The sequence below is a fragment of the Cucumis melo genome, chromosome 2 (assembly GCF_025177605.1).
Source record: "Cucumis melo cultivar AY chromosome 2, USDA_Cmelo_AY_1.0, whole genome shotgun sequence".
Classification (NCBI taxonomy): Eukaryota; Viridiplantae; Streptophyta; class Magnoliopsida; order Cucurbitales; family Cucurbitaceae; genus Cucumis; species Cucumis melo.
The window spans coordinates 23,537,397-23,559,024 of NC_066858.1; the positions used below are offsets into that span (position 1 = coordinate 23,537,397).

The 21,628-nt window shown below is 33.2% G+C and overlaps 3 protein-coding genes across 7 annotated transcripts; 2 read left to right on the top strand and 1 right to left on the bottom strand.

Moving 5' to 3' along the window:
* The first annotated feature begins 4,721 nt into the window (after window positions 1–4,721).
* On the top strand, window positions 4,722–9,247 carry LOC103494129 (uncharacterized). 4 transcript variants are annotated; one of them, XM_008455182.3, is made up of 11 exons: window positions 4,722–5,105; window positions 5,241–5,260; window positions 5,370–5,719; window positions 5,889–6,123; window positions 6,618–6,787; window positions 6,897–7,039; window positions 7,237–7,414; window positions 7,566–8,145; window positions 8,332–8,444; window positions 8,529–8,772; window positions 8,865–9,247. In XM_008455182.3, the coding sequence occupies exons 3-11, from the start codon at window positions 5,529–5,531 to the stop codon at window positions 9,090–9,092; spliced, it is 2,082 nt and encodes a 693-aa protein (XP_008453404.1). In that variant the 5' UTR covers window positions 4,722–5,105; window positions 5,241–5,260; window positions 5,370–5,528; the 3' UTR covers window positions 9,093–9,247. The 4 variants fall into 4 exon arrangements, with proteins under 4 accessions (XP_008453404.1, XP_008453406.1, XP_008453407.1 ...); XM_008455184.3 differs by having other exon boundaries at window positions 5,431–5,719; XM_008455185.3 differs by having other exon boundaries at window positions 5,444–5,719.
* Window positions 9,248–10,742: 1,495 nt separating this feature from the next.
* LOC103494334 (VQ motif-containing protein 20) lies at window positions 10,743–11,649 on the bottom strand. Its single transcript, XM_008455463.3, has one exon. The coding sequence runs from the start codon at window positions 11,606–11,608 to the stop codon at window positions 10,871–10,873; it is 738 nt and encodes a 245-aa protein (XP_008453685.1). The 5' UTR covers window positions 11,609–11,649; the 3' UTR covers window positions 10,743–10,870.
* Window positions 11,650–14,151: 2,502 nt separating this feature from the next.
* Window positions 14,152–21,234, top strand: LOC103494128 (synaptotagmin-5). 2 transcript variants are annotated; one of them, XM_008455175.3, is made up of 14 exons: window positions 14,152–14,742; window positions 15,464–15,538; window positions 15,672–15,779; window positions 16,156–16,188; window positions 16,280–16,369; window positions 16,682–16,807; window positions 17,008–17,151; window positions 17,670–18,092; window positions 18,228–18,362; window positions 18,647–18,865; window positions 18,996–19,268; window positions 19,482–19,619; window positions 19,751–20,071; window positions 20,763–21,234. In XM_008455175.3, the coding sequence occupies exons 1-14, from the start codon at window positions 14,563–14,565 to the stop codon at window positions 20,982–20,984; spliced, it is 2,487 nt and encodes an 828-aa protein (XP_008453397.1). In that variant the 5' UTR covers window positions 14,152–14,562; the 3' UTR covers window positions 20,985–21,234. The 2 variants fall into 2 exon arrangements, with proteins under 2 accessions (XP_008453397.1, XP_008453398.1); XM_008455176.3 differs by lacking the exons at window positions 14,152–14,742; window positions 15,464–15,538 and having other exon boundaries at window positions 16,290–16,369.
* The last annotated feature ends 394 nt before the right edge of the window (window positions 21,235–21,628 follow it).

Consider the following 21,628-nt stretch of genomic DNA (forward strand, 5'->3'; position numbering starts at 1 on the left):
TTATAAAGTAAAATCTATGTGTGTGTGTATATATAATATATATATCAATTGATAAAAAGAAATGATGAAGAAGTCACAATCTTAATCACATGATAAGTTTATATTATTTTTCAATGACTAAAGACCACATATATATAATATTTCTAATGTTTTAAATAAAGCTGAATTACACTCTCAATAATTGTACTATAGTTGCTTGTCATCCTCCCAACTTTAAAATCTTTCACTTTGTCTCCCATTATATTCATTATTTATTATTTGCTCATTATTGTTTATAAAAAGAATATACATTTATTTATAGCAACCAAAAATTCAATTATACATGAATGAATGAATATATATAATCTACATACCAAAACTTCTAAACATATTTATCGATACAGTAAAAGTCTATTTATGATAGACTACGATAATATCTATTTGATAGTTAACACATATTGTAATCCAAGATTGATAGACTCGGATATTTTACAATTTTAAATTATCGTTATTATTAGAAAACGTTGAAAAATCATCTAAAGAAGAGTGATATTGTAATTTGCCCTTACTATTTGATAGTTCTAGTTTAACAATTATCAAATCTATCAATAGGCATCTTACATAGTAATTGATGTCTTTTGCAATTGAGCTATCATTTATTACTTACTACGATCGTTGTTTTTTTGTAAGTTAAAGTTAATTAGTTATTAAAGTACGATTATTATGATTGTTAGTTAGAATAACATAACAATAATACAATATGATATAATAGATGGAATGTTAGTGTCTATAGCGGCTTCGCACTCATTAATAACTCGTATGTCTTTCCTCTCTTGAGAAATTCTATCTTTCATCTCAATCACTATCGTTGTGAAAAGATTGCAACGTTAAATAGAAAATTCCTTTTAAAGATATTTGGTCTAATTTTTAAGTGTAAAACGTTATCATAAATGTATTCTTGATTTAGAGAAAAGGAAAACTATTATATGGTAACAAAAAAAAGAAAAAAAAATATGATAGAATATGGCTTTCGTCTTCAAAAAATTAAATACATTTTTCTTATACGTACATTTTTGTAGTATTAGAAAGATCATTTCACCAACTTATCCTAAAAGCATTTTTCTCATTTAAAACATTTTTTTTTAACGTACACTTCGAATTATAAATTTCTAAAATAAAATTGACAAAATAACAACAATAATACAGAAACAATTGTTTTTTCGACAAAGAAATACAACGATGAAACATCTAATTAGTAAAATACCATTACAAAACGAGATCTTAAAATCGAGAAAAATGAGAATAGAAAGAGAAGATCGTGGAAGGGAAGAGCTACGACGATTATGATTTAATAAATCGAAGAAAATAAATAAGGAAGAAAGGAGAAAGAAAAAGAATGAGCAGTAAAAGAAATTAAGTGTATGTGGGGAAATGACAAAATTCTGTTTTGGCATCCCTAAACAGTTGAAGGGATTGTGACAGTTTAACAAAAACTCCTAATTTCAAATTCTTTGTCATCCCCTTCCATTGTCACTTTCATACCCACTGTTCCTTTCAAATTGATGCCTCTTCAATGTTCCATATATGATACCCATTATTAATTAATTCAAATAAAATATCATATTGATTAATAAGCCTAGCTAGCTATAACTTTTCATTGAAGGCATTTTTTAGTTCTTTTATTATTGCCACTTTCTACTCTTAATTTTCTTTATCTAAAGGCAAAGTGTTGAAATTTTTACCTTTAAATTTGGTTATGATCACTTCAAATATTCTTTAACAAATTACACAAATTTGTAATAGTTTGGAAGAATAGAAATAAAAATCTGATGGATGTTGCCAATTCATTTAGTGAATGATTGGAGTTGGGAAAAAAAAAAAAAAAAAACCAATGAGATATAGAGATTTGGCATTTCATATTGTGATGATTTTAATTTATAAAAAATTTAGTTTTTGTAATGTTTGTAGGGAGAGATGCAATGAATCCCATTAAGACAGATTTGAATGGGGGCAATGGTGGGCTCTTCCAACCAACCAACCAAAACCAAACCCAAACCCAAACCCCCCAATATCATCATTTCTCATTTCTCATTTCTCACACCCCTCATGATCAAATTAAAAAAATAATAATAATAACAAAGCATCCTATATGGTATATTTTGAAAGTTAATTTTGTAAGGAAGTGTTAATGTAATGTATATGATGCATAAGTTTCTCTCCCTCAACTTTTTGCTATTGCTAATGATTTTGGTATTAATTGTACGTGGAGTTCATTCAAGATTAGTATCGTAGAGATACTCATCATAATTTTTTAATTGTTAGCCAGTCGAAAGTGCAATATTTGGTAGTACACAAGTTGGTATCCATTGCGGAAAGAACTAATTTAGGGGGAGTCGAGCCTTCCTCTTGAGGTTATCTTGATTTCCTATTCGCAATTCGGTGATTGAGATTGAATTCTTGGACTTTTTGTTTCTACTTTGCGGTTTGGGGTCTGTCCTAGCTTCAATTTGAGAATTCGCTTTTTCCTTCCACAACTACTTGTCTGACACTTTCTGCAAGATCTGATTAAAGAACTAAAGCTACAGATGAAACTATATGAATCATATAGATAGATTCTATTACTGACGTCATTTTTAAATCTTCTATTTCAAAATAGAACACATAATTGATCACACATAGTTCACAAAATTGGCTTGAATATCCTCAACTATAGGTGTCATCCATTCTTAAATCTAATATTTAACCTTTTTTGGTTTTGCAATTGTAAAAATGAGAGATAGGAATAGGGTGAGCATGATTGGACTGAAAAACCTAATCAATCGATCAAAACCGATCGAACCAAAGACAATCTATCGAAGATGAGGAGGGGTCTTATAGTTAGTTGAAAAAAAAATTCAAATCGACAACATATTTAAAAATTTTCAAAGGTTTACATCGACCAAACAATAGTTGGCTTGTACTCTTTCATGCTTAGAGCCAATTTAGACATTCACTAAAACAACTTTAGTCGATTCGACCATAGTTTGATCAAAAAACCGACTTCAATTGATCGATGATACTTGTCCCAGATAGAACCTCTAATCTACTTTGTTAGTTTTGAGAGAGAGGGGTACGTTATGCACTGGAGGATACATACAAAAACATTTTTTTTTACCCATTTATCCAATGGGAAAGCCACATTTTTTTAAAAACAATATGTATATATATATTGGTGGTTGTCTTTTCCCCCCCACTGAATCTTTAGTTATATAGATTTGTGTTGTTGATAGGGTTTTGACTTGGTTTGACTCCCACCCAATGGATGGTTGCATTGTGTGTGTGCTTAATTGGAACATGCATGAACAAGCAACAAAAGTGGGTCCTAATGTGGTAAAGTTTTGTGTCATTTTGTGGCCTTTCTTTATAAGATTTTAGGGTCACTTTGTGTTTCATTCTTATATGGTCAAGTTCAAGCCCTCTCTCTCTCTCTCTCTCTCTCTCTCAACTCTCAAGTAATTATATTACAATTCTTTTAAAATCTTTCTTCCCCTCTCTCTTCTTTTCACTTTCATTTTAGTATTCTCATTTTATTTTCCATTTTTGGTTTCACATATCAAATCTATATATATCTATATATATAATTCCAAATCATGCATGGATCTACTTTATTCGTTATTTTGCTTTTCACTTTTTTCTTTTAAAATACATAAATATATTTTGTTTTGAAATTGTTACTCGTCCTTTCCTGTTTCACACACTATTATTTTAAAAAAAGCTCAATCAAATAAATTAGTATATTTGTTCAAAACAAAAACAATATAATATATTAACATATAGTTATTATAATTTGTATGTATGTGTTCTACACAATTGCTAACCTATATGATGTCCTATAATGAGTTGAGCATTGATTATAATTTATTGGATGATATTAATAAACATGCTACTTATAAATCCATCTGATGGTCTTGTAATTGTAAAACAAATTTTAAAAATGTTAATAATAATAAATATAAAACTCTCTTTAGGGTTTGAAAGCCCAATTGAGCTCTTTAGAGCAACAAATGGGCTGACCCACCCAAGACGAATGGATTTGTATGAAGTGAGCACTACTCAGGCCCAATCCATATGGGCTTCGTCATCTAAGATGTAGCTTTCAATTGTTTTAATAATTTACAAAGAAAAATTAATTACGTAGAAATTATTTTAGAACAGTTAATAATTTTGTTGCATTATTATAAATAATCAATGTATAGCCAAAATTAATAATAAATGATCCAAAAAAAAAAAAAAAAAAAAAAAGTCTAATGGATTAGTTAGATCATATTCATTGATCTCACCTAATTTAGTAATCATGATACGATTTAACATGTGCCAAAATTCAACCATTTTGATTTAATAGCATCGTCTTTAATTGGTTTTCAAATTAATGTTTTCTCAATTTCAGTTTTTTAAGTGTTATGTTGGAATTTATAAAATATGAAATGGAAAAACAATTCTAACTTTCTAATTGAATAGAATAATCTAATCAACTCACTAAGGAATTTTTTTAGAAAAAGAGAAGATGATGAGAACTAAATGGAGAAGCCGAAATGCGATGGTAGTAATAAAAAATATATTTAAAGAAAAGAAATCATTTAGAAGAGTAATTCCATCGAACGGTTGACATTTGTTGATCAAACTCGCATGTTCAACAACTAAATTGTACCTGCCCACATCTGAACAATCATTTACCCATCGGTGAAGGACACTCTTCAAAGTGTTGGCGACAAGCAACAAATTGATGATGCCAAATATTACGAAAGCTCATCTTTCTCCCTCTACAATCGCACCCATCCGATTGAAAATTTTAGTTTTTCTAATTTTACTCTCTTGATTTTCAGCAAGAATCAAGATCGCAACCCATCGCACAATATTTTGACAGTTGTTGCAATTGCAAAGACTGATCGAACCGACTATTTTTTGCTTCTCTGTCACCTCGCGTCATTCTTCAAAATCCGGCGAATCGGCGCTGTGGGTTTGTAGATAAATGTTGTGGGGTTCGTGATGCGAGGTCTTCTAGCGTAGGGGATTGCGAGAGCTGCTCGTTAGTAGCATTTGAGCAATAGGGTTCAGAAGTTCTAATCCTTGGACCTGCAATTTGTTTGGTATGGTTTCCATTGCTAAATATAATTTGGGTTTTGGATTTTCTATGGAGTTTCGCGAGGTGGGTTGTTTTCAAGCTGACTAAATTTGATACTCTGCTCGTTTGATTTGCTATTTTGGTGCTTAATCGATTGAAGGGTAGCGCTACAGTGTTCAGGTAAAGTTGTACAATCTTTGAAACTACTCTGTTTGGTCTATTTTCCTTTTCTATACGAACAGAGCAGTTGTTTGGGTTATTAAATTGGGGGTAATTTGCTGAAATACAGGATAAAGGTACTAGTTCTGTACGATATTGGAGTGCTTTGATTGTTTAAGTGATATTGTCAGGTGAATTTATCAGGTTTTGGGGAGTTGTGAGATTGGCATGTTGCGTAATTGGGTATGGATATCTTTCAGCTCAATAATATTGGAAGATTTTGAATAATATGGCTGTACTCAGCAAAACCAGAAGTACGCTTGAGGGGCTTGTTAGAGATAGTTCATTGAAATGGTTGTTAGGGAAGCGAAGCTTTTTTGATGAAGAACTTGAAGAAATGGAAAGGTCTCCTTCTGCTCAGAGAAATTGGATAAGTGAGCTCTCTCCATTTGCCAATCTGGTTGTTCGGAGATGCACAAAGTAAGTTTTTCATAGCTTGTTTTGTTCGTGTAGGAAAACATCAGATTTGGTGGTTTTTTTATTTGTCTTTACAACTGTTACTTGGAGATCGTTTATACTAGGTTAGTAAATTAGTGTTCAAGGATTTGAATGAATTGATGTTCAATCCACTACAATGTCAAATATGCAGAATCCTTGGTGTTTCTGCCAGCGAACTTCAACAGAGTTTTAATATGGAGGCCATTGATTCAATAAAGGTTCCCTCAAATTATGCAAGAAACTTTCTGGAGTATTGCTGTTTCAGGGCACTTGCACTATGTACTCAAAATACGGGATATCTGGCTGATAAAAAGTTCCGACGCTTGACATTTGACGTGATGATAGCTTGGGAAGCCCCAGCAAGTTCTAGCCAGCCTTTACTTAATGTAAGTTCTTGGTTTTATAGGTTTTGCAAGTATCTTGATCCCTTAAATATAGATAGTTGAAATTAGAAACTAAATGTAACTAAATAATTTATATGCTTCTTTTAATGCCGTTTACTAGTTCACTTGGATTGTTTAGACTTGCCAAAACTTTAAATTTCCTGTTTGCTGTTTGCATAACGTTAAAATGCTGCAATCAATGGCCTTAAACCTCTCAGAGGTTTATCTTTGGTTCTACTGACTTTCCTTTTATCTGAGATAATCGCCCATTTTACTTTTGCTGATTGTTGTAAAATCACTTAAGTATCGTCTGCTGATTGTTGTAAAATGACTCAGAGTATGTGGTTTTCAGACTGGATACTTTCTTTAACGAGCATGTACATTATCCCATTTCTGCATGTTTGATTGACCACAAAGTACTGCTTCCACAATAAAGTGATCGAAGATGGTGGATTTTAGTGTTTTCAGTGTTCATCTGTACCTGACCTTTATTGCAGATTGATGAAGATGCATCAGTTGGTGTTGAGGCTTTCTGTCGAATTGCACCAGCTGTTCCCATAATTTCAAACGTCATTGTTAGCGAAAATCTTTTTGTGGTGCTTACTTCCTCAGCTAGTTCTAGACTTCAGTTTTCTGTTTATGACAAGTACCTGAGCGCGCTAGAAAAGTACGCACCTTTCAATTTTTTTTCTAAGCATGAAAGATTTAAATACTATGCAGCAAGATTTCTATTTTGCTAGTTCTTTTAGTCTAATATTACATGTTCATCTTGATAGAGTGATAAGAAAAATGAAAAACCTATCCGAGTCAAATCTTCTCCAGTCTGAAAGATCATTTAGAGATGAAAAGATTTTGGAAATGGATGGAACAGTCACAACACAACCAGTTCTTGAACATGTAGGAATTTCTACTTGGCCGGGTGAGTCATGGAATGATTTCGTTCATTTTCTTCTTGTCATTGATGTAAAAGTTCACCACCCGTTCCTATCATGGCTATCAAGGGAAAATATTTCATCTAATGGAAAGTATTGTTAGAAGTAGACAACATATATAAAATAGTATTTCACTCTTCTTACTTCCATCTCTGTTTTCTCCTTTATTTTCTCATTTATGCAGGTAGGTTGGTTCTGACAGATCATGCACTTTACTTTGAAGCTCTTCGTGTGGTGTCATTTGACAAGGCAAAAAGATATGACTTATCTGACGATCTGAAACAGGTCGTCAAACCTGAATTGACTGGACCATGGGGCACCCGGCTCTTTGATAAGGCGGTTCTGTATAACTCCGTGTCCTTGTAAGTAGATCATTCCTTTCTTTTTGGCAGGGTTGGGTGTGATTGGGTTAACGGTGAAAGCATCTTGAATTTGATCAATAAGAATATTAAGAGCTGTCAAGTTTGATGTTCACCCCCTATCTCTGTTGGGCAAATGTGTACACCTTTGTAGATCAGAACCAGTTGTGATCGAGTTCCCTGAACTTAAAGGCCATACACGTCGAGATTTTTGGCTGGCAATCATCCGTGAGGTTTTATATGTTCATAGATTTATCAACAAGTTCCAGATCAAGGGAATTCAAAGGAGCGAAGCTCTCTCAAAAGCTGTCCTTGGGATTCTACGTTTACAAGCCATTCAAGATATGTATTCTACACCATCTCTTGGGTGTGAGTCGCTTCTCATGTTTAATCTTTGCGATCAGCTCCCCGGTGGGGACTTAATATTGGAAACCCTTGCAAATATGTCGGACATGAAGGAGTGTGACCGGACAAACAGATCCAGTCTTGTAAAGGGAATGTATTCAATCTCAGCACTTGACTTAGTTTCTCACTTGGGATTTGGAATGGGAACGGCTTTAAGCGATTCCAATGAAAGCGAACTTCTTGTGGGTGAGATTGCTGTTGGAAAAATGACTCCTTTGGAAAGGGCAGTCCAGGAATCAAGAAACAATTATGAAAAAGTGGTGATGGCTCAAGAGACAGTCGATGGAGCAAAAGTAGATGGCATTGATACTAATTTGGCAGTGATGAAGGTATTGATCTTTCTTGCCTACTGCCTATTAGAGGATTTCTTATTCAGCTATTTAAGAGTAGAATATTTTGTGCTTCCTACTTCCTAGGCAAGTAGACTATCTTTTCTCTTCTCTTTTGTGGATGATGATTTTGACTTACATCAAAAGTTTGAATCTTAGTCTCTTTTATCTACTTTGCTGCTGCAGGAACTAATGCTGCCAGTGAGTGAACTTGGGAAGTTACTTCTTTCTTTGGCACTATGGGAAGATCCTATTAAGTCTTTGGCATTCTGTTTGGTCTCCAGTTACATTATCTACAGGTAAACGTCGAGATATAGAAATGAGTTTCGAGTTAAGTTGGAACAAGAAAATGTTGGTAACGAACGTGAACATTCTTTTCACAGGGATTGGCTGCCCTATGCCATTGCTCTGCTACTTGCATTCATGGCTATCTTCATGATGCTAACGCGATTTTTCAACCATGATACTCCAGTCGACGAAGTTAAGGTCATAGCCCCTCCAGCAATGAATGCAATGGAACAGCTGTTGGCCGTCCAGAATGCGATTTCTCAAGCGGAACAATTCATCCAAGATGGAAACATCTTTCTCCTCAAGCTACGTGCTTTGTTGCTGGCCATTTTCCCTCAGGTTCGAATTCTGTTTCCTTGGTCTCTCATCCATATACCAATTTATGAATGGCATAACTGAATCCATAGTGGTTTTGATGATGTGATTCTCAGGCCACAATGAAGTTTGCATTTTTTCTTCTGGTGATGGCCTTGACTCTAGCCTTCTTACCCACAAAATACATAGTTCTAATGGTGTTTTTGGAGGGGTTTACAAGGTACTCACCACCAAGAAAACCAAGCACAGAAAGATGGACAAGAAGAGTAAGGGAATGGTGGTTCAGCATTCCGGCAGCTCCTGTAATCCTGGAGAGGGAAAAGGAAGACAAGAAGAAGAAATGAATTGTGATCCTTTTGTTTGTAATTACATGTAGAGAAGCTGTAGTATATGTATTTTACTTTTGGGTTTCATTTCGTGTTTTCTTGTTAGGAGAGTAGGAGTGTAAATTTTTTACACATACTTTTAATAATAATGTCAAGGGAAAATAATTCAGAAATGCTTTGTTATCTTTTTCAGTCATTTTCACTTGACTCTGAAATAAAGATATTATTGAAAATGGTCACAACTGAACTAATTTATCTTATAAAAGTGTTGTCTTAAAAGTAATATTTTAGAAAACAAAAGTCTGTTGTAATTATTTTTATTGGCTGTGTGGAAAACCATTGACTTTGAAAGTTGACTACTGAAAAATTTCCCCTTTCATACCCCATTTATTAATTACATGTCAAATAAAAAATGTTTTTAAAAATAAGGTGTCTTTTTAAAGATAAATTGACTAGAAGGGAGTATGGATAGTACTCTTCTAATATAAAGGTTCTTCCTAGAAAATTCGACAAAATTGATTTCTATATTCATTTGAAGCCTCTCGAGTTAACAACAAGCTTATAAGTACTATATACCGAGAACACACATTGTCTTCCCTGTACATATTTTCAATGGAGGATACAAAAAATATTCACAACATAATAAATGATTTGTTAGATACTCCACCAAACTTTTATTAATACAAATACGAGTCCTCAACCCCTCACCACAAAGCCACAAATTCTTATGGATTTAGACACTACTCCTGCTACAAAATCTTACATCAACTAAGGTTCCTCATAATATATCTTATATTTTATATATAAGCTATATACACATTTGAATATATTTTGACATTATGTTCTATCTCATATATTACTGAAGGTGTTGTTTAAGTACGAAGTATATTACTTACTAAGGTATTGTTCAAGTAAATGCTCCATGTATGAAATATATCACATATATATGTATTTAGTGTGTGTATATATATGCATGTTTGAATAGATTATATTATTTTTTAACATTGTTTTTAATGTGATATATTGTTAAGGTGTATTGGATACATGTGTATGTTTGTTTGTTTGTTGTTTTTATAATAAATATCAGTGGGTATTATTCAAATTATTATAATGTGATTTTGATAATATATGATATATATCGATGTTATAGAGAGATTAAGTACATACATATGCACTCATGAATCTATAGTTGGATAAATAATAATTACCAACGTTTTAATATTGTTTTATCATGATATTATATATATTACACTAGGTACCATACAAATATTAGGATATGATTTTGATAATATATAATACATATCTCTATTATATGGATTAAATGCTTCTGTTATACACTATCACAAAAAAAGGAAAAAAGGCTAAGATACTAGAATGTTTAACATTTTATCATAAGATTAGATACATTATGTTGTTAATGTTTGCATTCACACGAAAATGTAATTTAATCCTACTAAGATGGTGTTTTTTTTAACTCATTAGGATACAATTAAATCTCTCTTACACACGTAAGAACCTTTGGAAAAAAATGTCTAAACAAACTAACAGGACTACACATGCATAACTTAGATTACGTAGAAATTTAAAATAAATTATATCATTAAATTAACTTGTTATATTTTAATCTTCATGAAAATGATTAATTATTATTATTTTTGGAATTGATAATTACTGAAACTCAATTCCAGATTATTATTATTAATTAATTTCTTCCCTACGGGACATTAATCAAATTGAATGAAATAATTAATCCCTCCCCGAACTCAACTATTTAAAATTCAAAGAAAAAATTTATCCTAAAGTTCACTATATTCGCAGAAATCATTAACAACTCTGTTGCCACCAAAAAGCAAAGAATCATCATAGTTAAAAATTGGTTGATTCGCGCACAAGAACTCCATCGAATTCGGCGTATAAATGGGAATATTCGTTAGGTAAGAATTCGCCAGTTGTGGCGGAGGTGGCGACGGCGGCGGAGGCGGTGGCTCAAAAATCACCGGACCAAAACATGAGTTAACCTGACCAACTTCCATCATACCGCTTCCACCGCCGCCGCCGCAACAATTTTCATCCGTTGTCACAACGGACGACGATTCATTATCATCACTCACAACAGCTTTAGAACCTTTGTTGTTATTATTATTCTCATCCACGACGGGTTTCGTTGTAGCCAGCTTCGTAGAAGCTTCATGATCATCTGATCGAGACATTCCGGTTAGCTTTTGAACCAACGCCATGAAATCTCGAGGATGCGTGTGAATGACTTTGGGAGAATGTGTGTATATAATCACCGGATGTCGTTGAAGTGGCTTCGCAGCAGCAGCAGCAGCAGCAGCGACCCCATTGACAAGAGAGGTGGTGGAAGATGAAGAGGAAGAAGGGGAAGAAGTAGTATTATTTGAAGAAGAGGAAGTTTTTCGAATCAAATGAGAATCCTTATTGATCTTCAATGGCGGTGGACACAATATTGGTTTATTCCCATTGTTATTGATCTGATTATCCCTTTTTCCATGGATTTGTTGTTGAGGGCTCATTCTTGATTTAGGATTTTCTCAAACCATTCTTAACTTTGACGAACAAACATGTACCTCAAAAACAAAATTGAACATTACGTTTATATACATAGCTGGGACTAATGAAAACTTGCCACGTAAACATGACAGGACAGTAACAGTTGAGATTTTCTAGATGACGTGGCGAGTTACGATGACGAGTAGATGCCACGTGTTTGTTTCTTCGGTTCAGTAGCGTTCGCCGGTTAGTTTTAGGGCAAAAAATGATTTTTTAATTTAAGAATTAGTTCAGTAATTATTTTAAAATAAAATAGAAAAACAAACATTATAAATTTAGTCAATATCTAATTGTTGTAACACATAAAATTATAAATTTGGTTTTCAAGTCTATTCGGTCTCTATTTACTACATTCTTTTTTTTTAAAGTTTAATAATGCTATAAAGAGTTTTTATTTTATTTTTTTTTCATTAAAGATATTAGATATATATTTCACCATTGAAATAGTTAAACAGTTAAATAAATTATTGAAGACAAACTAATGTTGGTTTGATTTTGATTTGATAAGATGTGTCGCGTGTTACTATTAATAATAGTTATATAGTTTGATAATAATTATCACATGGCATCCACGTCCTTCCTTTCAACTAGTACTTGCTAGTTTTCCCCTTTCTTAACAAAAATATAAGCAATAATAAATCTATTATAGTTAGTTATGTTGTTGCACTTCGATTTTTCAATACACAATACGTTCAGATTTAGCAGCAAAGGTAGAACAGGAATAGCAAGATGGATTAGTTAAGAAAGTAAAAAAATCTGCAAAACAAAAAAAGATTAGTATACGGCTGAGTCACGAAACACGCTCTCTTTAAGACGTTTCGTGGCTCTGCTCTGAATTGTGCAAATAGATTGATGTCTCATCGTCTCTAGGATAAAATAGCCTCTCGTTTTTAATTGATTTTGCATGGAAATTACCTGGAATTAAAATCACTCAAAATGACAGACACACTTAAAGTTCGGAAACCTTTGTTTTTCACATAATGAGAATGAGAAGAATGATTTGTGTTTTTGTATGTTGGAATGAGAGTAAATGCGAGGTATATATATAGTGGAGGATATGAAGCCAACAGTCACAAAACCATTAAGGAGACGTTATTCACTTAATTATGAACGCTCACAAATTAATTACAATGAAACGTTAAACGATCAAATAATGGTCATAAAACGTTAATTTTAACAATTAATTCGTAAACGTTTAATAAAGTGTATTAGACATGACGTTGAGACTTTACCTTGTGGGTTTCAGTATCACAAATCTAATTAAACTTTCTGACTCTACTTAACTTTCTGGACCATGTATATTTCTTCTATATATCATTAGAAATTTCGTTTGTAGAAAAAATGATGTTTTATTAACTATACTGATACATTAATTAAATTAATTTGAGTATACCTTATGTTTAAACTGGTAAGTCATACATCTTTGATGAAAAATAACGAAGAGGTTCAAATAATTCTCAATTTCGTATATATTGTTAATACTGAATTTTGGTACAAATTGTGAATTTGAAATATCTAGGAGGAACGAAACAATATAACAGAGAAAATTTTGGATATATATGGTGTTTAGCCACCGACAGTAGTACTAATCAAGTGAGTAACAATTTAGAGATCATAGAGAATAGAAAATTCACAACGTTTTAAAGTGTATTTACAACATCACAAACTCACTTAGTTATATAAGATATATAAACAATGAAATTGTTACTAGCCATCACGAGCTATCATTAAATATTTTACCAACTATGAGCGCAAAAACACATGTAGAAGTTAAAAAGCTTAGCATAATTTTCTTTTTAGTCGACCTTTTTAAATTTCATAGAATCAATACCATACTTAACAATTATTTTTCTCTAATGAAGAACGTAATAAGTTGAACTTTATGATTTTCATTAATCTTATGGTAAGATTATATATACTAATCTTATCTCCATACTTAACCAAATCAAATAAAATACTTCTTTCTCTTGTAATGATCTATAAATAATCCTTATATTCCCCAAAATCTCTATTCCACTCAAAAACATCTTATAGATAATTTTCTTTAGTTCCATTTATAACTAAACAAAATCATTACATTCTAATAAAGTCAAGAAAAAAAGCTTAAATAGTTGATAAAGATTTATGATGTGATACATTTATTTATTTCCATGGTGATTAATTATGATTATACATATGGTTCATCTATCTTCTTTATTATTTTTTAACTACTAGATTCTCTCCAACAAGAAGAAAAAGTGTTTTAAAGTGAAGTACTTTCTTTAAATTATTACTCCTTTAAACAACTAATTAAATATTTCATTTGAAACCATGTTTTGAGCTCATTTGTTATTAGAACAATGTATAAGTTTTTATTTTTATTATTTTTTTTGAGTATATTATTATTAGAAGAATGTATAAAAATGCTATCCGACACGACACTTAGCGATTCTTTCTTTCTTTTTTTCTTTCCAAGTTTTGTTTATAAAGAAATTAAAAATGTATTTCTCCAATCATTCTCTGCTTTCACTGCTGACTTCCTATGGACTCTCTCTTTTCTTCTTCTCTCTTTCAATCTTTTCAATTCATCAGTCACATCCCAATATGTTCATTTCCATTATTTGTGGACTGTAATCACAGAACCCCATTTTCCAATTTCCACGTTTAGACTTCTTCTTTCTCATTCTTCTCAACTGTTATTTCCCCACTATGCGTCTTTCTCACAGATTCCCATGCTTCAAACCCCATCGTTTTTCCCCCATTTTTATACCCATTTCCCTTGATTCCATACTTTACCAATCGTTGAAGCTCCCCTTCTCCATACCCACTTTCATTTTTCCTCTCCCCTTCCAAAATTATGCTTCGAACTCTGTTTTTCTAATGGAGGGTTTGAGTGGTTTAGCTGGGTGATGAGGCAGTGAGCTGGAAGGACTAAGAAATGAAGCGTTTCGGGTTTAACGTTGAAGAAACTATTGTGGTTTTGCGTCATGCTGCTTTGGAGAAGCCTTTCCTTCCATATTTGGTTCCTCTGTTTTTTCTTGCTTGGGCTTTCGATAAATGGGTTTTTTCTTTCTCTAATTGGATTCCACTTGCTATTGCCGTGTGGGCGACTTTACAGGTTATTATAGTTCTACTCTTCATATAATGTTTTGGAACTGAACTGAAACTCCTCTGTTATGATTTGTTAATTCCCAATTGTGTAATTCGAATTCAGCTTTAGCGTGGGGTAGTGCAAATTATTGTAGAAAATTTTCCCTTCCTTCTTTAGTTTACTGTTTTGGGTACACAAGTAGGAATTTTATGTTGTTGAGGGATTACAAATAACTGATATAATTGGTGTAAACATAGAGAAACAATTGTTTAAACAATTGGTTGCGACGCAAGTGTCTCACTTTGATTTCATCAAGCCATCCGCGGTGTGTATTGTGTTTCTTTATATTAATACTGGTGTTACATATATTCTCTAGCATGTCTAACGTTGAGCTACTTTGCTTAAAATGAAACAAATATAAGAAAATGTAAACCTTGTTGTTTAATGAGAGTTGGGTAAGATATCTATTTGTAGGCAACTTTAGATCTAGAAATTTAATGAATAGTTAATAACACCTTAACAAATCTTGGAGGTTGTTTTTACCTAAAGAATGAACTTCTGTCTTTGACTCAGTTATCAAATATTAAAAAAATGTAACAATATATGCTTCTACTAGTATTTTGTAGCCATTGGTTTATAATTTTACGCTTTTTCTTTCATCTGCTCTATGTTCATTGCCTGCGGCCATTTGGGATTTTACATTGTGGCAACATTATGAAATCTTGCCCTTTTTTGTTTGTTTTTGCAGTATGGAAGTTTTCAACGTCAACTACTAGTAGAGGAGTTGAACAAGAAATGGAAGCAAATTATATTAGACACCTCGGTAACATCCTTATCCAGAACTGGAAAATTATTGAATCCCCCTTGATGGTTTTCGTTGCTTAGTTCCTAACATGTGGATGATGATTTTCATCAATTTGATCTAATTCGTTTCTCCATCTCTTTCTAATTTACAGCCCAGTACACCACTTGAGCACTCTGAATGGTTAAATAAGCTGTTGACGGAGATTTGGCCTAACTACATCAACCCAAAACTTTCATTAAAGTTCTCTACTATTGTTGAGGTGAATCTACTTCTCTTCTTCTGCAATGTCCGACTTCTTTTCAGCAATATTGTTTTAAGGTGGATTTGGCTGTAACTGAACTCAATATGCTCAATATTAACATTATAAACTTTGCCTAAAGTTGTTTCAGTTGCTGTTTATCGTGTTTCTTAACATTTCTGCACGAGTTTAGCTATTCTTAGCAGCAGAATGTTTCACATAATCCCCTGTTCACTTGATACTTTCTCTTTTCAGAAAAAGGGATGATTAATTTTAGAAATTGAGTAGCTTCATTGTTGCTTTCACATTGAAATTGAATTGATAAGAGGCTTCAATGCCGTGGAGTATCTATAGAATTTCACTACTGATGTTAACTTTTGAAAATTCATTCCTGCAGAAACGATTAAAACACCGGAGGCCGAAACTTATTGTAAGTTATTATCATATTCTATAACACCTTTTATAGAGTTGATTAGCCTCATCAAATTACATGTCGAGAAATACTGACTAGATCCATGCAGGAGAGAATAGAATTGTTGGAGTTCTCTTTAGGCTCATGTCCTCCTGGCTTGGGCCTTCGTGGGACTCAATGGTCAACATCTGGCAATCAGGTTTGCTTTCTTGGTTAGCCTTCTATCTATAAGACATTATCTTTTAAGAAACCTATTTGGTGAGCATTCATTTCCTACTATCAGGTCAAATGCCAGACCGCTTTTTTTTTTCCTCCTTTGCTCTCCTCATTTTAAAAATTTGAAAACTCCCAATGTTTAATTCATAATGCCTCAATTACAACACTTAATGTTTGGCCACTTGTTTGTTCTCATGCTTTCCTGACAATAGCGTTAGTTTTGATATCTGGCAAGCAATCAATCAATACCCTGATACCTAGATTTTATCTTATGCTTCCTAATATGCTTTTGCAGAGAATCATGCGTTTGGGTTTTGATTGGGACACAAATGAAATGAGTATTATGTTGCTTGCCAAGTTGGCCATGCCATTTACTGGAACTGCACGGATTGTTATCAATAGCATTCACATAAAGGGTGATGTATGTGAAGTAGTTTCCTAAACCCTCTTTCCATCAATTGCTTCTGACCTCAAAATGTATCTGCTTGCCTTGTATATAGTGTATCATTTATTTATTTGAAAGGAATTTCAGATCATTCAAAGTTCCAAACTCATGTAACCATCTGTTAAGTATTGACTACCAATTTCAAACTGTTTGTATGCCTGGACTTCTTGACTCAGCTTCTCTTGAGGCCTATCTTGGATGGGAGAGCAATTTCGTATTCATTTGTTTGCACTCCAGAAGTGAGAATAGGAGTTGCTTTTGGAAGTGGTGGAAGCCAGTCGTTACCTGCAACTGAGCTGCCGGGTGTTTCTTCTTGGCTGGTAAAATATCTCAATTTTCATTTCCTTCTTGAAACCAAAAAATCTTTTCATTTAAAATTGAAAAGAACTCAGTTCATCATTCATCATGTCAAGGAAAAATTATTGATGTGTTAGATAGACGGTATGAAAAATAATTTACAATTTTTTTTACTTTTTAGGTAGCAGATTTTGGCTATGCTATTTTAATTAGTTTCACTATTAGATGCTTGTTATTTTGTCTTTACAGACAAAGGCAGGAAGGTCTATAAAATATATAGCTTTTGGGATTTCTAATTTGAGAAAATGTGAAAAATCAAATAAATAGAGTAAAGAGTGGAACTGACTAATCTAGCTTCCAACTCTTTGAATTCTTGAGGAAGTGAATTTTTTCATATTGTCTAGCTTAGCAAACATTTGATTTTAATTTAAAATGATCTTGTACTTGCAAATATATTCTTCGATTGACAGTTGGTGGACTCTTCTTGGGAAATGGATTTATTTTGTCATACCACATTGATCTGTCCCATTCTCCTTTTCAGGTTAAACTTCTAACAGACGTTATAGTAAGGACAATGGTTGAACCTCGACGCCGCTGTTTCTCCTTGCCAGCTTTTGATCTGGGTAAAAAGGCTGTTAGTGGTACAATATATGTGACAGTCATCTCAGCCAGTAAGCTTTCCAGAAACAGCTTGAGAGGAAACTCTTCCAGGAAACCACTGAGTACTTATATGAATAGTCCACTAGACGAAAACTTAACTGATAAGGATGAATTGCAGACATTTGTCGAGGTGGAACTTGATGAGCTAAGTAGGAGGACTGCTGTAAGATTAGGCTCCAACCCTGTATGGAATTCCACATTCAATATGATTCTACATGAAGATACAGGAACTCTTCGGTTCAATTTATATGAGTCAAATCCAAGCAATGTGAAGTATGACTATCTAGCCAGTTGTGAAGTAAAGGTACTCTCCGGGACATTTTACTGTCTCAAATTTTGTTTTAATGAAAGTTGGCATTTCATCACTCAAACATACAAAATGTGTGTGTATGAACTAACTTAGTATCAGCTAATTCATATTCTTGTACTTGTTGATTAGATGAAGTACGCTGCTGATGATTCTACAACATTTTGGGCAATAGGATCTGACTCTGAAGTAACTGCAAAGCACAGTGAGTTTTGTGGAAAAGAGGTCGAAATGGTTGTCCCATTTGAAGGAGTCGATTGTGGGGAGGTATGATGTTGGTTATGATTGCATTTACCTCCTGTTTATGGATAATTTATGGACGTCATCTGATTTTCTTTTTTCCCATTAGCATTTTTTGAACTTCATTGCCAATGCTTGTTTACCGCAGTTAACCTTGCTGCCTACAATTTTGATCATTAGTCTACTAGTACTAGATTCATGTTCAGTTCATAATTTATTGACATATTCCTTTTTTTTCGTGGGGGGGAGTTGTGCTACCTAGGTTGTTCAGAAGAAATTTTGCAGTTAACACTTGCTTCAATATTTTGCAGTTAACAGTGAAGTTTATTGTTAAAGAGTGGCAATTTTCAGATGGTTCACATAGCTCGCATAATTTTCATGTCAGACCTCAACAATCAGTTAATGGATCTTCAAACTATGCTTCAAGGACTGGAAGGAAGATTGCCATTACCCTTGTAGAAGGAAAAGATCTTAGTTTGAAGGATAAATCTGGGAAGTGTGAGTCATATGTAAAATTGGAATATGGGAAGGTAAATCTTTATACCCTTCTTCTAGTGAAGTTCAATAACAGGAAGCTTATATAAATAACATGAGAATTGTAATAAGCTTAATAGTTTGAAACTTTATTTCCCTATATTTACTCAGCAAACTTCCTTTCAGGCTTTCCTGAAAACAAGAACTGCTATTTCTGTAAATCCTAATTGGAATCAGAAGTTTGAGCTTGATGAGATTGGAGGTGGTGAATACCTCAAGATAAAATGCTTTGGTGTAGATATATTCGGTGACGAAAATATTGGTACTGCCCGAGTTAATTTGGAAGGACTTCATGAAGGAATAGTCAGGGATGTATGGGTCCCCCTCGAAAAAGTAAATTATGGAGAACTAAGGCTAATGATAGAGGCAGTCAAGGCAGATGACTATGAAGGATCACGGGTATGGTTTATAACAATACATCACGATGTTTTATCTTCTTGTCAAAAAAATAATAACCTGTATATGTTTGCATTACTCAAGTTTCTTATGGAGTCGAATCTGTGAGCAAGCTGGTATTGACTTAATCATATTCCTCTGCTGGAGCTCTGGAATCTGAGTGTAAAGAATTAGGTTTTGTGCATGTGTGAATTGGGGATATTTTTCTGCTTTCAGGGTTCAAACATAGGCTCAAATAATGGTTGGATAGAACTTGTTATCATAGAAGCTAAAGATTTGGTTGCTGCTGATATTGGAGGGACAAGCGACCCTTATGTAAGAGTACAATATGGAAACTTGAAGAAAAGAACAAAGGTTTGAGAAACTAAGTATACTATTTGCAATTGTTATGTTTCTGGATGGCCAAGTTGTTCTGCTTATTTTTCATTTTCATTTTCATTTTGATGCTGTCTTAATCTACATTCTGTTGGTGTTATGTCTTGCAGGTTATGTTCAAAACTTTAAATCCTCATTGGAATCAGACCTTAGAGTTCCCTGATGATGGCAGCCCTTTACTGTTGCATGTGAAAGACCACAATGCTTTACTACCCACATCAAGCATAGGCGACTGTGTTGTCGAGTATCAAAGATTGCCTCCAAACCAAATGGCTGACAAATGGATACCTCTTCAAGGGGTTAAACGAGGAGAGATCCACATCCAAATCACAAGAAAAGTTCCAGATGTAGAGAAAGAGAGAAGACTTAGTTTAGAACCCGCCTCGGATTCTGAATCATCTGTCACCAAGGCACATCAAGTTTCAAGTCAGGTGATGTATTTTACTGTCTGATTGGGGAATTGTAAATTTTTTCCTTTGACAATTTTATAAAGTTTTCTATTCAGTTATTTCATTAAATCTTATTAAAGAACAGTATCATTGATATTGAGTACATACATAAGCTTTGGTTTATTGGTTTTCAAGTCATGAAATTGGTATATATTTTCTGAGGTTCCAAATCTAACAAAATGGGTTCATAGAAAACAAGTGATCTATGCTTTTATAAAGAAAGTTCTTCCATTAATTAAATGAGACATGCAAGGACGAGTCCCATATAAACTATATCCATATTATATTCATGTGGCAGAAGGAAATTAATCATTACAAGTATATTTTGTACTTGTTTAATAATCAAAAGAAAGAGGAGTGCTCTTGAAATTCCAAGCATATAAAATCAAGCATTGATAGTTTTGAGATTTCTTATGCCCATTATATTGGATGACATTGAGAAATAAGCTAAATTCATTTGCTACTGCTGATACTCGATTAACTTATGATTATGTTCTCTGTTCTTCCATTTCTGTTTTCAAGTACAAAGTTCCTAGTTCATGCCTGAAATACACCAGTTACTTTTCATTGTGCTTAACATTTGAAAAAGTTGTAGATTATAGTTAAGAATGATCGCCTTGCATTTACTGTTTGCTGACATCGATGTGTTGGAACTTGAATTGGTATTTTTCAGATGAAGCAGACAATCAGCAAGTTTCACGCTTTAATCGAGGAGGCTAATCTTGACGGTCTTTCGGCATCGTTGAATGAACTAGAAAGCCTGGAGGAACTGCAAGAGGAATATATATTACAACTTGAAACTGAACAAACGCTTCTTATAAATAAGGTAAAGGAGCTTGGCCAGGAAATTCTTAGTTCTCCTTCATCAATTAGTTGGAAATCTTCTGGAAATTGAACTCTTCTTGACTTTTAATTATCCATAGAGAGCACTTCAGATAGGTACATAGTTCTGTAAGATCGATTGGTTAAAAGTTAGTCCCCCTGTATGATGCACAATTACAAGCCAATTCAGTTTTCCATGATTGTAAGCTCATTGTAAACTTCTGTACAGTTTTAAAGTTGGAGAATAAGTGTTCTTGTTGTTGCTTTTAGTGTTTGAGCTCAAATAAGAAGAGCATAACAAGAATTGAAAGGATTTGTTAAAATGAGTGTGGTTCAATTGTAGTTAACATGTACTTTTTATATGAAATCAGAGGTTGAAATCTTGATGCTATTATTATTATTTTTACACGTCCATGTACGAGAAGTGGGTAGATTACTAATTTAGCAAAACCCAACCCTTATACAAATCTTCATTAATGTATAGTATCAATTTGAACAAATTATTAAAAACTCAAAAGACTCAACAAAAATTAAGGGGTCGTTCGGGAAAAAGTTGGGTTACAGAGGGTTAGTGTTATGATAAAACCAGGTTTATCATAATACTAGTTTATTAATTTCTTTAAATGTGACATTCATTTTCAACGTTTTTCACGTAATTGTTACATACGAATAAATTATTAATTTTTCAAACTCATATTCTAACTCCAATATACAAAT